The sequence below is a fragment of the Ambystoma mexicanum genome, chromosome 3q (genome assembly GCF_040938575.1).
Source record: "Ambystoma mexicanum isolate Mex_15411 chromosome 3q, UKY_AmexF1_1, whole genome shotgun sequence".
Taxonomy (NCBI): Eukaryota; Metazoa; Chordata; class Amphibia; order Caudata; family Ambystomatidae; genus Ambystoma; species Ambystoma mexicanum.
The window spans coordinates 542,951,689-542,965,366 of record NC_090926.1 but is presented as its reverse complement, the minus strand read 5'-3'; the positions used below and the strand labels follow the sequence as shown (position 1 = coordinate 542,965,366).

At 51.8% G+C, this 13,678-nt stretch overlaps 1 protein-coding gene across 6 annotated transcripts in view; it reads right to left on the bottom strand.

Annotated features, from left to right (window-relative positions):
* The window catches only part of SPDL1 (spindle apparatus coiled-coil protein 1), a 739,625-nt gene that overhangs the window by 174,600 nt on the left and 551,347 nt on the right, over positions 1 to 13,678 (bottom strand). For all 6 annotated transcript variants that reach the window (XM_069654308.1, XM_069654305.1, XM_069654307.1 and 3 more), the window contains one exon: positions 13,483 to 13,670. In XM_069654308.1, the coding sequence (XP_069510409.1) occupies positions 13,483 to 13,670 (188 nt within the window). The remainder of the gene's footprint in view (positions 1 to 13,482; positions 13,671 to 13,678) is intronic.

Below are 13,678 nucleotides of genomic sequence, written 5' to 3'. Positions count from 1 at the left end.
TACTTCTGCTCTCTATATTTAGTAGAGGAGAGGCACAGAGGACCCCAGCCAAGATTCTCTATAGAGTAGCAATGGACGAGCAATCAAGGCCTAGCTTCTCACGAGGTGATGCAGGCTGGTTCTTAAGTACAGTGTATTCCCGAACCCCCACAAAGGAATGTCCACAAACTGTATTACTGAAAACACAGTCTTTATATAATGAATATTCAAAGGTATGTACACTATCACAATAACGCACTTTGTACTCAGAAATCAACAATGGTAAAGATATACAATTCTAAAGTGGTACCACCAATATTATCAGATCTCATTAAAGTGCATCAACTATACTGTTAGAATGTCACACAGATCAATAACAAGGAAACCAGCAATAGAGATAGGAAGGAAAGCAAGATGGTTGACACAATTGGCAGAATACTGGCCCAGCTACCTAGACACAGTTCTGTGTGGAGATCCCCTCACCTGGGCAACCTGTAAAATAAAGATATATAGCACAAGCCCAGTCCATATATTGCTCAATAGTCTTGTTCTCTCCTATAATGTTTTTACCCCCCCCCCCAATGTACCTGGTGGAGTAGAGTTCTTCGAAGAAGCGTTGACGGATCCTTCTTGAGTGACTCCCTTTAAAGGTGGAGCCACAGATCGTCGAGAGGCGTCGAACAAGGTGAACTTGGCATTGACGGCGTCGATGAGAAGTTCGAAGGTGCTGAGACCACGACGTTGATCCAGGCGGTGCTCCTCGGCAACGTCCTGAGAGGATGAGGTGTGCGGGGCACCTCGGCAATTGATTGTTCAGGACCGCAAAGAGTTTCTGAAGAACTGTGACCCAGCAAGGGCGTTGAGTCGTCAAAGTCTTTGTGCCATTCAGGTGGTGGGAAACCCACCAGCGGATTCTCCTCGGTGCGTCGGCGGCCTTGACTTTCTCCGGCAGGACAAAGCGGTCGACTGCGCTGACAAGGGAGTCCTTCGATTCAAATGTTCTTAGGCAAAGGAGCGGGCGGCTCCGGTCGTCGGCGGCATGGCGCCAAGCGGTCACCGCGTCTGGGCAACACAACTTCGACAGGCCTCCAGAGGTTACACAAACCTGCAAACCCTGGTCGACGGCAATGGACTTCGACAGTGGCGAAGTCCTGGTGCTTCACTTCGTTCTCCTCAGCGGTCCCGTCTCCGGTCGGCAGCCTTTCGACGGTCTGACTTCCAGGGAGCTTCGGCGAAGGTTAGCGGTGCTAGATGGTCCCTCGGAGCACGGGAAGAGGGTGCCTTACCAGGTCCTCTCTCGGATCAGTCTTCGACGAATTTGGCAGCTTTCAGATCAGGTCGAAGCAAATGCAACAGCAAGTCTTCTTCTTCCAGCTGGGCATCGAGGATCAGCAGTTCCAGTTACTCTTCAAGTGTAGACACAGCTTCTGAACTATTTCCAGTGGTGAGAGGTCCCCAGATATACTATCCTGTCATCTCACCCACACTGCTGGGTCACACTCAGCAGCCAATCTCACAGAAGGGCATTAATGCAGTCAGTCAGCCAATCTGGCACACCGTGCATTCAGGCCATCCTCCTCCCTCTCAGACACTCGCAACAAGGAATGTGGATTGGGACAAGTACCCAGCCATTCAACACTACACACTGCATTCAGGCCAGTTTCAGGCAGGGCTGTCTCAGTCTTTGTCTCTCATACCAGAAACCAGACAGCCGCAACAACAAGTGCATATTGGCCACACACTCCATTCACCCAGGTCCCACCCACAGGGTGTACCCACAACATACAGTCACTGGGAAGGCTCCAGCCAGTCTGGACTGGACTTCACAACAACACCATATATGGAACTTCCACCCAACAGCCAGTTAGGGGGAAGGGACAGTCAGGGCTTCCCAGGACTTTGGGAAAACAAGGTAACAGGCAATAGAAAGCAAGAGTCCACAGGGGCCATCTTGTTTTCCATCAGGAATCAACTGATTCCAATGGCAGGGCCTGGGTATCCCAAAATGGAGGATACTCAGAGCACCGGTCAAATTCAGCATGGAGCCGCCACCCGCCCATACCCTGCTCTGCGGGCCACCCACAGGTGCTCAAAAACATACACTAGGGGCACAGGGTTGTACCCCCACCCACGGGTGCCATGGGTCTGTACACCAACCAAAAACAGGAAGAGCTGCACTGCCAGGAGTCCCACATGGACTCCTGGGCAGAAAACAATACAGAACACAAATGAAAAAGGACTATCGGACAAGGACAGGGAGGCCCTGTCCCTCCAATGCATTTCCAGCATCACAGTCGCCCCTCCCAGACTGAGGTTAGGGTGCCTAATCTCCCACGAGATAGACACCCTCATCCAAACGGTCAACATACCTTCTGGAAAGGCCATCTGCATTATCTTGACTCTTCCCTGGTCTGTGCTCTATGGTGAAGTCTAGCCCTTGCAGGCTAATGGACCACCTGAGCAGTTTCGGTTTTCACCCTTCATCTGCATAAGCCACTTCAGGGGCTTATGATCTGTTTGGACCTTGAAGGTAGACCCCGTAAGGTAGGGCCTAAAACGCCTAAGTCTCCAAACTATACTGAAACATTCCATCTCAACAGTAGCCCACCTAAATTCTCTACCCTTGAGTTGTCTACTGATGATGATGATAGGATGTTCCCTCCCTTTGTCATCTAACTTGGACAAGACAGCTCCAATTCCGGTGTCGCAGGCATCCGTCGGGACGATAAAGGGTCAGCTGTAGTCAGGCACACACAACACAGGTGCCCTACACAGACTTTCTTTCAAGCCATCAAAGGCCCTCTGACAGTCTTCAGTCCAATTAACCTTCCTAGGTTGTTTGGGTGAAGTCAGAGCTGTCAGGGGTGCAGCTATGGTTCCATAGTCCGCCATGAAATTGCGATAATACCCAGTGAGGCCCAAAAAGGCTCTCACTTCGGATTGAGTAGTGGGAGTCTCCCAGTCTTGTACATCCTGTACCTTACAAGGGAGAGGTTGGATTTGACCCCCGTCCTACCTCATGACCAAGATATGTGACTTTCCCCTGAGCTATCTGGCACTTGGTGGCCTTGATAGTGAGGTTAGCCCTTTTCAAGGCCTGCAACACTTTATCCGGATGTGTCAAATGCTCTTCCCAGGTGGAACTATAGACGGCAATGTCGTCTAAGTAAGCCACACAAAAGGCTTCCAGCCCACTGAGCGCATGGTTGACCAATCTCTGGAAGGTGGCAGGGGCATTCTTCAACCCAAAAGGCATGACCCTAAACTGGTAGAGGCCCTCTGGTGTTGAGAACGCCGACTTTTCCTTGGCATGGTCCGTCAGAGCTATTTGCCAATAGCCTGAGGTGAGATCAAAGGTGCTCACAAATTTGGCAGCACCTATGGTGTCACGAGCTCATCAGCCCTGGGTAATGGGTGCGCGTCAGTTTTGGTGACGGCATTGACTCCTTTGTAGTCCACACAGAACCTCCAATCCTTGGTACCCGCCTGGGAACTTGCCTAGGGGACAAGGACCACTGGACTGGACCAGGGACTGGTTGAGGGTTCAATAACACCCAGATCCAACATCTTGGCGACCTCAGCCTGGATGTGGTTCTTAACAATATTTGACATACGGTAGCTCCTGCTTTTGAAAGGCACACTGTCACCAGTGTCAATCTCGTGCTTACATCACGGTGTAAGGCCTGGTGTCAGCGAAAACAGAGAGGCGTACTGCTGGAGCAAAGCCCTGCAGGCCCTCTGCTGCTCTGTTTTCAAATCTGGAGAGAGATGTAATCCATCCACTGAACCATCCTGAGGATTGCTATACAGCAAATCAGGAAGGGGCTGCTCTTCTTGCTCTGAAGCTAGCAAGAGACATGAGGCGTCTGCTCGCCTGTGGAAATGGTTTGAGCGTGTTAACATGGAATAGCTTGGGGGCTACCCCTGGCATTCCCATGTCAACCAGATAATTGACTTCGCCCATCTTGGAGATGATCCTGAAGGGTCCAGTCCACTTGTCTGCCAAAGCTCTAGGCTTGGTAGGCTCCATCACAAGGATTTCCTGTCCCGGAGTCCAATCCACTTGTGAAGCTTTAAAGTCACGCCAGTACTTGTTCAATTCCTGTCTGGCCTTGAGATTTGCTGTTGCTTGGCCCATCATCTGGGTCATCCTCTGTCTGAGGCCTAACACATAGTCCCCCACTTGCTTGGCGGGACCCGGAGGGACGGCTTCCAAACCTTCTCTGATCAAGGCAAGGGGCCCCCTTATGGGATGGCCAAAGAGTAACTCAAAGGGGCAGAAACCAACACCCTCTTGAGGTACCTCTCTGTAAGCAAACAGCAAGGCATGGCAGGGGGAGATCCCATTTCCTCCTTAGGGGCTCTTCCAAAGCACCTATCATGCCCTTGAGAGTTCTATTAAATCTCTCAACCAGACCATTGGTCTGGGGAGGGTAAGAGGTGGAGAACTTGTAGGTTACTCCGCACTCTTTCCACATGGTTTTCATGTAACTAGACATGAAGTTGGATCCTCTGTCAGAGACAACCTCCTTAGGGAATCCAACACGGGTGAAAATGCCCAGGAGAGCCCTGGCAACCACCTTGGCAGTTACAGTCTGAAGGGGTATAGTCTCAGGGTACCTGGTGGGATGATCTACCAAGACCAGGATGAACCGATGTCCACCTGAAGTGGAAGGGTCCAGGGGACCGACAATGTCGATGCCCACCCTCTCAAATGGTGTGCCAACCACTGGCAATGGCTGCAGTGGGGCAATGGCACTGCCTCCAGTCTTGCCAGACAACTGATAAATTGGGCAGGTCCTGCAGTGGGACTCCACTTCTACTCCCATCCGAGGCCAGTAGAAATGGGCCGAGAGCCTCTGCTTAGTCTTCTTGGTACCAAGATGACTAGGCTAAGGGCACCTCATGCGCCAACTGCCGTAGGAAGGGCCTGTAAACCTGGGGTACCACCAACCTCTTGAGGGCACCAGGTTCAGGCTTAGTGGGCTCACTAACAAGGAGCTCACCCTCCCAATAGATCCGGAAGGTCCTAGGCACTTCTCCTTGTGCCTGGGACAGGGCCTGTTTCCTCAGACCCCCGAGAGAGTGGCACTCTCTCTGTCCGTTACAGAAGTCTGCCCGGGAGGGTCCCCCTTCAGCTAACAAGCATTGAAGATCGGGATGATCCTCCGGGTTGAGAACCTCTCCCACAGGAGAGTCTTCTGGCTCTTCTCCCCCAGGAGTTGAAACAGGGTTTACCACTGGATACAGCCCATCCGGAGCATGGATCGCAATGGGTGATGTAGGAAAATCAGGAAGAGAAGGGGCCCCTGGCACAGAGGTTGCCTTCTTGTTCTTCCTTCGTCTTGCCTTAGTCCTCGCCTTTGGCTCGGGTACCTGACTCACAGCCAGACCCTGTGTCACCTGTGACCTAGTGACTGCAGCAGCAGTCGTGGGAAGACCATCCGAGATCAACCCCAACTCTACTAGATCATTACCGAACAGAATATTAGCAGGGACATTGTCCTGGACCAGGACAGAAAGCTTTGCTGTCTTGTCTCCAATTATGAGTGTGACTAAGGCGACAGGTGATAATTTGGGAGGTCCAGCAGCTAACCTGGTGGTTCTCAGAGGAGCACCTACATAGTCCTCTGGCTTGAGCAGGGTCCTGTCCACCACTGTCACGCTTGCCCCAGTGTCTCTCAAGCCAGTAGAAGGCTGGCCATTCAAGAGGACACTTCTCAAAAACCTACGGGTGTTCTGTGGGAGAGTCGCCAGTACTTCTGCGTACTGGTCCCAGGCCCCAAGGGACACTAAGAAAATCTCTACAGGGGCACCAAATGTAATCCCTGTATAGGAGGGGAGGACAGTGGCCTCCACCTCAGACACGGGGTAAGGGTAGGTCAGGCTGACAGCCTGTACCCCAAGTGCCTTACCTTTACACTTCAAGTCACCCCTCTTGTGATCCAGAGCCCCACAATCCCAACAAGTGCCGGGCGTGCGGGTTACGGTACTGGGACCACTGGGAGCCTGCTTTGCAGCAGGTGGACCACTATTCTTATTCCCACCCACAGATGACTTATCCCCACTAGATTGTTGGGTCTTAGGAGAGGAGGGTTTAGGTTTACCCGACTGTGACTGCTTTTGGGACTCCTCAGCTTTCTGAGAGGCCCCCTTTTCTTTGTCCTTGTCCTTCCCACTGGAGTCGTTAGGGGACACCCGATGGGAGACCCACTTGTCAGCCAACCTAGCCAGCTTCAAGGGATCCAAAATGTTCTGGTCAGCAACATACGCAGCTCTGGTGAACAGGTTTCAGAAAAATGCTCAAAAAACAACAGGTGGGGCAATTCAACAAACGTTTTCACTTTGTATCCATCAATCCACCCCATCATGTTCATGTACGCAGCACTCACCCAGTCAACCCAAGACACATTCTCTCTTTTCTTAATATCCCTGAACCTTTTAAGGTATTGGGTAGGTGTCTTGCCAAACTTGGCAATCAAAGCAGATTTCATACACTCATACTGACCCCTGTCTTCCACACTCAGCTTTAGAATGCAGTCATACCCAGTCTGAGGCACTCTGCTTAACAAACACTTAGCCCAATCTCTTTTGTCAACATCATGAATTGCACAAGCCATTTTAAATGCTTCAATCCATTGGAGGATATCAGAACCCTCCGCAAACACACCAACCAAATCTTGCATAAACTTGGTGGCTGGGGACCTGCCACTCAACTGGTTTAGCTGAAGTCTCCACTCTAGCTTTCTCTAGCTGGATTCTTTGGTGCTCAGTGTCCCTATTTTTGAGTATCACTTGCTGTGCCAACTCCTCTTTCTTCAACTAAGCTTCTGTTGCCAACTTTTTGTATTGAAAGGCTAACTGTTCCTGTTGTAGCTCCAATTTTAAAAGTTCAATCTTCAGGGCTTCCCCCTGAAGAGCAGTGCTGGGGTTTGGAACAGAGGCAGCAGGAATGGTGACATTCCCAGAAACAGATTCAGCGGAAACCCCAGGGGCAGAGTCCTCATTGGTTGCACCCCCCCCCCACATCAAGAGTTCCACCATCAGTCTGACTGATAGTCCACCAGGGCAGCCATTAGCTCAGTCCTAGACTTATCCACAAAGTCTAACTCCCTGGCTTCACAAGCACTCTGGAGAGCCTCTAAGCTCATCCTAGTCAATTTACCATTTGCAATAGACTCCATTGCCTGTAATGCAGTTAAACCTTAATTTAATAAAGTGCAGATATTTTGTAAGTGGCACGGTTATACACTGAGTCTTAAAACCATAAGCATCCCACCGCTGCCACCAGTGTAAAGACTGGAGGGGGGTGTCTGTACTTCTGCTCTCTATATGGTAGAGGAGAGGCACAGAGGACCCCAGCCAAGATTCTCTATAGGGTAGCAATGGACGAGCAATCAAGGCTTAGCTTCTCAGGAGGTGATGCAGGCTGGTTCTTAAGTACAGTGTAGTCCCCGAACCCCCACAAAGGAATGTCCACACACTGCATTACTGAAAACATTGTCTTTATATAATTAATATTGAAATGTATGTACACTATCACAATAACGCACTTTGTACTCAGAAATCAACAATGGTAAATATATACAATTTTAAAGTGGTACCACCAATATTATCAGATCTCATTAAAGTGCATCAACTATACTGTTAGAATGTCACACAGATCAATAACAAGGAAACCAGCAACAGAGATAGGAAGGAAAGCAAGATGGTTGACACAATTGGCAGAATACTGGCCCAGCTACCTAGACACAGTTCTGTGTGGAGATTCCCCCCCCCCCCCCCCACCTGGGCAACCTGTAAAATATATATAGCACAAGCCCAGTCCATATATTGCTCAATAGTCTTGTTCTTTCCTATAATGCTTTTACCCCCCCAATGTACCTGGTGGAGTAGAGTTCTTCGAAGAAGCGTCGATGGATCCTTCTTGAGTGACTCCCTTTAAAGCAGGAGCCACAGATCGTCGAGAGGCATTGAAGGTGAACTTGGCGTCGACGATGAGAAGTTCGAGGGTGCCGAGACCATGACGTTGATCCAGGCGGTGCTCGTCGGCGACGTCCTGCGAGGATGAGGTGTGCGGGGCACCTCGGCGATTGATTGTTCAGGACCGCAAACGTTTCTGAAGAACTATGGCCCAGCAAGGGCGTCGAGTCGTCGAAGTCTTTGTGGCCTTCAGGTGGCGGAAAACCCACCAGCGGAGTCTCCTCGGCGCGTCGGAGGCCTTGACTTTCTCCAGCAGGACAAAGCGGTCGACGGTGCGGACAAGGGAGTCCTTCGATTCAAATGTTCTTAGGCAAAGGAGCGGGCGGCTCCGGTCGTCGGCGGCACGGCGTGAAGCGGTCACCACGTCTGGGCAACACAACTTCGACGGGCCTCCAGACGTTACACAAACCTGCAAACCCTGGTCGACGGCAATGGACTTCGACAGCGGCAAAGTCCTGGTGCTTCACTTCGTTCTCCTCAGAGGTCCAGTCTCCGGTCGGCAGCCTTTCAAGGGTCTGACTTCCAGGGAGCTTTGGCGAAGGTTAGCGGTGCTCGATGGTCCCTCGGAGCACGGAAGAGAGCGCCTTACCAGGTCCTCTCTTGGATCAGTCTTCGACGAATTTGGCAGTTTTCAGATCAGGTCGAAGCAAATGCAACAGCAAGTCTTCTTCTTCCAGCTGGACGTCGAGGATCAGCAGTTCCAGTTACTCTTCAAGTGTAGACACAGCTTATGAACAATTTCCAGTGGCGAGAGGTCCCCAGATATACTATCCTGTCTCACATCCACACTGTTGGGTCACACTCAGCAGCCAATCATACAGAAGGGCATTCATGCAGTCAGTCAGCCAATCAGGCAAACAGTGCATTCGGGCCATCTTCCTCCCTCTCAGACACTCGCAACAAGGAATATGGATTGGGACAAGTACCCAGCCATTCAACACTACACACTGCATTCAGGCCAGTTTCGGGCAGGGCTGTCTCAGTCAAACTAGACAGCCACAACAAGAAGTGCATATTGGTCACACACCACATTCACCCAGGTCCCACCCACAGGGTATACCCACAACATACAGTCACTGGGAAGGCTCCAGCCAGTCTGGACTGCACAACAACACCATATATGGAACTTCCACCCACCAGCCAGTCAGGGGGAAGGGACAGAGTCAGGGCTTCCCAGGACTTTGGGAAAACAAGGTAACAGGCAATAGAAAGCAAGAGGCCACAGGGGCCATCTTGTTTTCCATCAGGAATCAACTGATTCCAATGGCAGGGCCTGGGTATCCCAAAATGGAGCATACTCAGAGTACCGGTCAAATTCAGCATGGAGCTGCCACCAGCCCACACCCTGCTCTGCGGGCCACCCACAGGTGCCCAAAAACATACACTAGGGGCACAGGGTTGTACCCCCACCCACGGGTGCCATAAGGGTTTCCCATGGGTCTGTACACCAAACCAAAAACAGGAAGAGCTGCACTGCCAGGAGTCCCACATGGACTCCTGGGCAGAAAACAATACAGAACACAAATGAAAAAGGACTACCGGACAAGGACAGGGCTGTCCCTACAATGCATTCCCAGCATCACAGGAAGGGCCCTGAATTGGTAGTGCTTCTCGAACCGCAGAAACTTGCGGTGTCTCTTGTGAATGGGGATGTGTAAGTACGCATCCTCCAAGTTCAGCAACGACAGAAAGTCTCCCTCCTCGAGCTGCCCGAGCACGTGCTGAAGAGTGAACATCCGGAACTTTTGGGACTTGATGTATTTGTTTAGTCGACGCAGATAGAGGATGGGCCCCCACCCTCCGGTCTTCTTTCTCACGAGGAAGTAGCTTGAGTACACTCCGGAGCCCCGCAGCCTCTTTGGGACAAGCTCTATCGCACCTTTCCTTAACATGGGCTGCACCTCAAGCAGCAGTTGAGGGATGTGGTTTTCCTGCCGGGCCACTGGTGGTATTTGGGGACACTTCAATTGAAATTCCAGGGGGGTGTCCATGGGCGAGAGCGTCCAGCACCCAATGGTCGGTAGAGATGTTCCTCCACAGGCTGACGAAGTTTGCCAGCTGGCCTCCCAACGACGCCAGAGCCAGTTAGATCCTGCTTGGATGTCAAAGGGCTGCCTTGGGGACACTGGTGACGGCGTCCTCCTCCGAAGGCCTTGGAGTGGCCCCCGTTGGTTTCCTGGGCCGAAGAACGGGAGGTTTGGCGGTAAGAAGCAGAACCCCCGCCAAAACTTGGAAAGGACGGCCTCCGTTGCTGAAGAGTGCCCAAGGCACGTGCCATCTCTGTGTCCGCCTTTATGGCTTGTAGAGACTCAGCCACAGCCTTCCCAAACAAATTGTCCACATCGAAGGGCATGTCCAACACCTTCGACTGAATGTCCTTCTGAAAATTGGTGGCCCCGAGCCAGCCATGACGACGAAGGCAAACACTGTTGCCCATTTGGCGGAATCCCGCATCGGCAATATCCGTGCCCACCGTGACGGCGTGGTCTGACGGCACTTCGCCTTCCTGCAGAATTTCCAGAGCTTCCAACCTCGTTGTCGGGGAGGAAGCGATCTTGAACCACAGCTCCCGGTCGTGGCATGCCACGATGGTGAGGGCGTTGGCGGCCTTGATGGTTGTTGCCACAGAAAAGATGACCCGGCATCCCATGGGATCCAATTTCCTGCCTCCGCAGTCTGGAGGGGTGGATGCTGCCGAGGAAGAAGCACCCAAGTACGACTTCTTGGCCGCCGCTGACACCACAGAGTCCAGAGACGGTTGGGCCCGCAAGCACTTGGGCGCAGATTCCGGCACTCTGTACTTCTTAAAGCAACCTTTCTTCGCCAGGGCCGTAGAAGGGTTCTTCATGAGAGACAAACCTTCGTCCCAAATGTTATCCAGGAGAGGGACCGAGATGATGGTCTTTCTCTTTGCCTCGCAGCGCTGATATAAGAATCTCTCCTTCTTCTCCTCTGGAGTGAGCCGGAAGAGTTCCAAATCTCTGGAAATCATCGCTTGGAACGAGCCTCTCTCGTCCGGCGGGGATGATCTGGGAGGTCCCCCACCCCACCGTCGTCGCTGTGTCAGGATCCGTCTCATCCCTCAGGAGTGACGGGTGGCAAGGAGGTGGAGGGTGTACCCTCCTCTTCTTGGCTGGAGGCTCCCCTGTTGGCAGGGGATCAGTTGTCGCCGGCGCCGCGGGACGGGCAGCTTGTGCGATGGGCATCCTTGTTTGCATCTCTGAGACCAGAGTATGCAGTGCAGAGAGAATGTCCACCAAGAGGTCTCTAGGGGGCAGCAGCTGAGGTGGAGGCAGAATAGGCAGCTGGGGCCCTGGCTGAGAGCCCAGGCCCTCGTCGCCTTGCTGCTCTTCCTTGACGGTATCCTCGCCGTCGTCGCCCTCGGCTTCGTCGGTGCACTCGTCGTAGGGCTCCTCCTGAATGGTTTGCTGGCAGACAAGCTCCTCCTCAGAGGAGATCGCGTACCCATAAGGGCCACCGGGCATTCCCCCCCCCTTCTTCGCCTACAGAGGGGAAGGTCTTGGGAAGATGACGGCATCTTCTCCGGAGTCTTCTCCACAGCCCGGAACGCAGTCTCCCTCCTGGGAGGAAGAGATACCCTCGCCTTCGGGGGTTGCGCCCTGCGGAGCCGTCTTGGCGGCCTTCTCAAGAGACACCACCACCCCCTTGATGGAAGGCTGGGCCTTCGCCGGGTGTACCCGGGCCTTCACGGTCAGGACCGGAGCCTTTTCCTGTGAGGCCTTCTTGTCCTGCTTGGCCTTCTGCTTAGGGGGGAGGGTCTGCACCCCGATCCCCCTTGGCCTTCTCCAGCAGGTCGGTCTTGGGGTTTCTCCATGAGCTTGCCGGGATGGTCCAACTTCCTCTTGGCCGAGGACCCTGAGCGTTGACTGGTGACCGAAGCTGGTGATGTCAAACGCGCCCTGACCGCTGATGAGCCCATTGCAACGGCGCTCCCGGTGACAGTGGACTCACGGTGCTTAGCCTTTTGTTGGACCCCTGCTGGAGGTGCGCCCTCAAAGGTCTTTGAAGCCCGCTCAGGCTTCTTAGAACTGGGAGAGGCATGCTGCTAGGACCCACCCAGAGCAGGGGCCTTGGCCTGTAGCCACTCGTTCAGCCGCCAATGCTGATCCTTCATCGTGTGAGGGGGCCATCTCCTGGCAAAATGCACAATATTCCTCCTTTTGCGTCGGATACAGGCAGTAAAGACACTGGGAATGCGTGTCTGAAAAGACATACCGCAAGCCGCAGTCGGAGCAAATCCTGAACAGGGGTGTTGAATCCTTCTTTTCCTCCGTCATGGTCCACACGGCTTAGGCCTGAAGAATCTTCTGGAAGTCTCCATGAACAAACGTGACAAAATGTGCTCTTGAGGGGCGCTGAAGAATCACAAAAACTCTTCCAAAAAGCAAAAAAAAATGCAGTAAAAGCTACAGAGCTAAACACGAGGACTCCCAACTCTTGAACGTGCGGTAAAAATTTGAAGATGGCTGCCAGAGGAGGGACTTAGGGAGAGGGCAGTCAATGGCTGGGGGCAGTATGACCCAGAGCTCAGTGATTGGTTGTTAGGAAAGACAGTTCAGAAATGAAACAAACTAATGTTTTCTTTACTGAGGATTCCCAGCCTGACGACAGGGGATATTCATGAGCATGTGAATCCATACCAGACCCCATGCTGGAGAAGAGGTGTTTAATGGGCATAAGTGAACCGGCACAGAATAAAGTGCAAGCCACTATCCAAAATACTGAGGTAAAAAAACACTAGCAGTAACCAGGGGTTGCGGACGCCTGGGCTAGGGAGGAGGGTTGTGGCAAACCAAGAACGAGGACGACTGCCATAAGCCCCACAAAAACAACAGAAACCCTTAATCAGGATGCTTTTGTGCAATCTGAGAGACGTATTTAGGAGTGTGTTTGTGTACCTGTTATGGGGATAGTTAACACGTGGATTGGTCTAAGCATCTGTAGACAGAAGGTGCGAGGGTATAGGTGGATGGTGAATGTGAAGAGATTGCTAATGCAGGTGGGAAGATGGATAAGTACATACAGCAATGCCATGTGGAACTATGAGTGCACAAATGGCTGGTAAGTTCAGGTGGTTGAATCGATGTTGTCTGTGAGGGTGGCTAGGAGTATGCAGAGTCTGGAGGGACGCACCCGTGGATGGATGAATGGATGCAAGCATGCATCGATGGATGGATGCAAACACGGGTCGAAAGGGATCATTGGTGGATGTGTAGGTGCAGAGATGTGAGCGTAGGTGGATGGATGTAAGTATGCTTTTAAACACAACTGTCAATGTGTGGAAAGATGGTAATTATAAACAGATGAAAGATGTTGAACGTGACTGGGTAGAGTGTGTCATTTGCCGTATACATTCCCCTATGACATGTAAAGCACTCTGTTTCCCAAAGCTACGCTCAATAAATAATTATAATAATGATGCTAACAGAACGGCAGGAACATGCTCAACCTCGAAGAAATTACTTAGAAAACAACATTGTAAAGTTGAGATCTATTTACCATCAGGTTCATATTTCATTTTTAGCTCATCCAATTTAATACGCAGTTTCATGTTTTCACTCTGGCACAGCTTGTACTGTCTCTCGTTGGTGAAAAGTTTCCGTTCTAGTTCCAGGACCTGCTGACTCTCAGCTAATGCTTTCATTCGTTGTAATGACAATTCATCTTTTATCTTTTCAATGTCCTTACTGTGGAA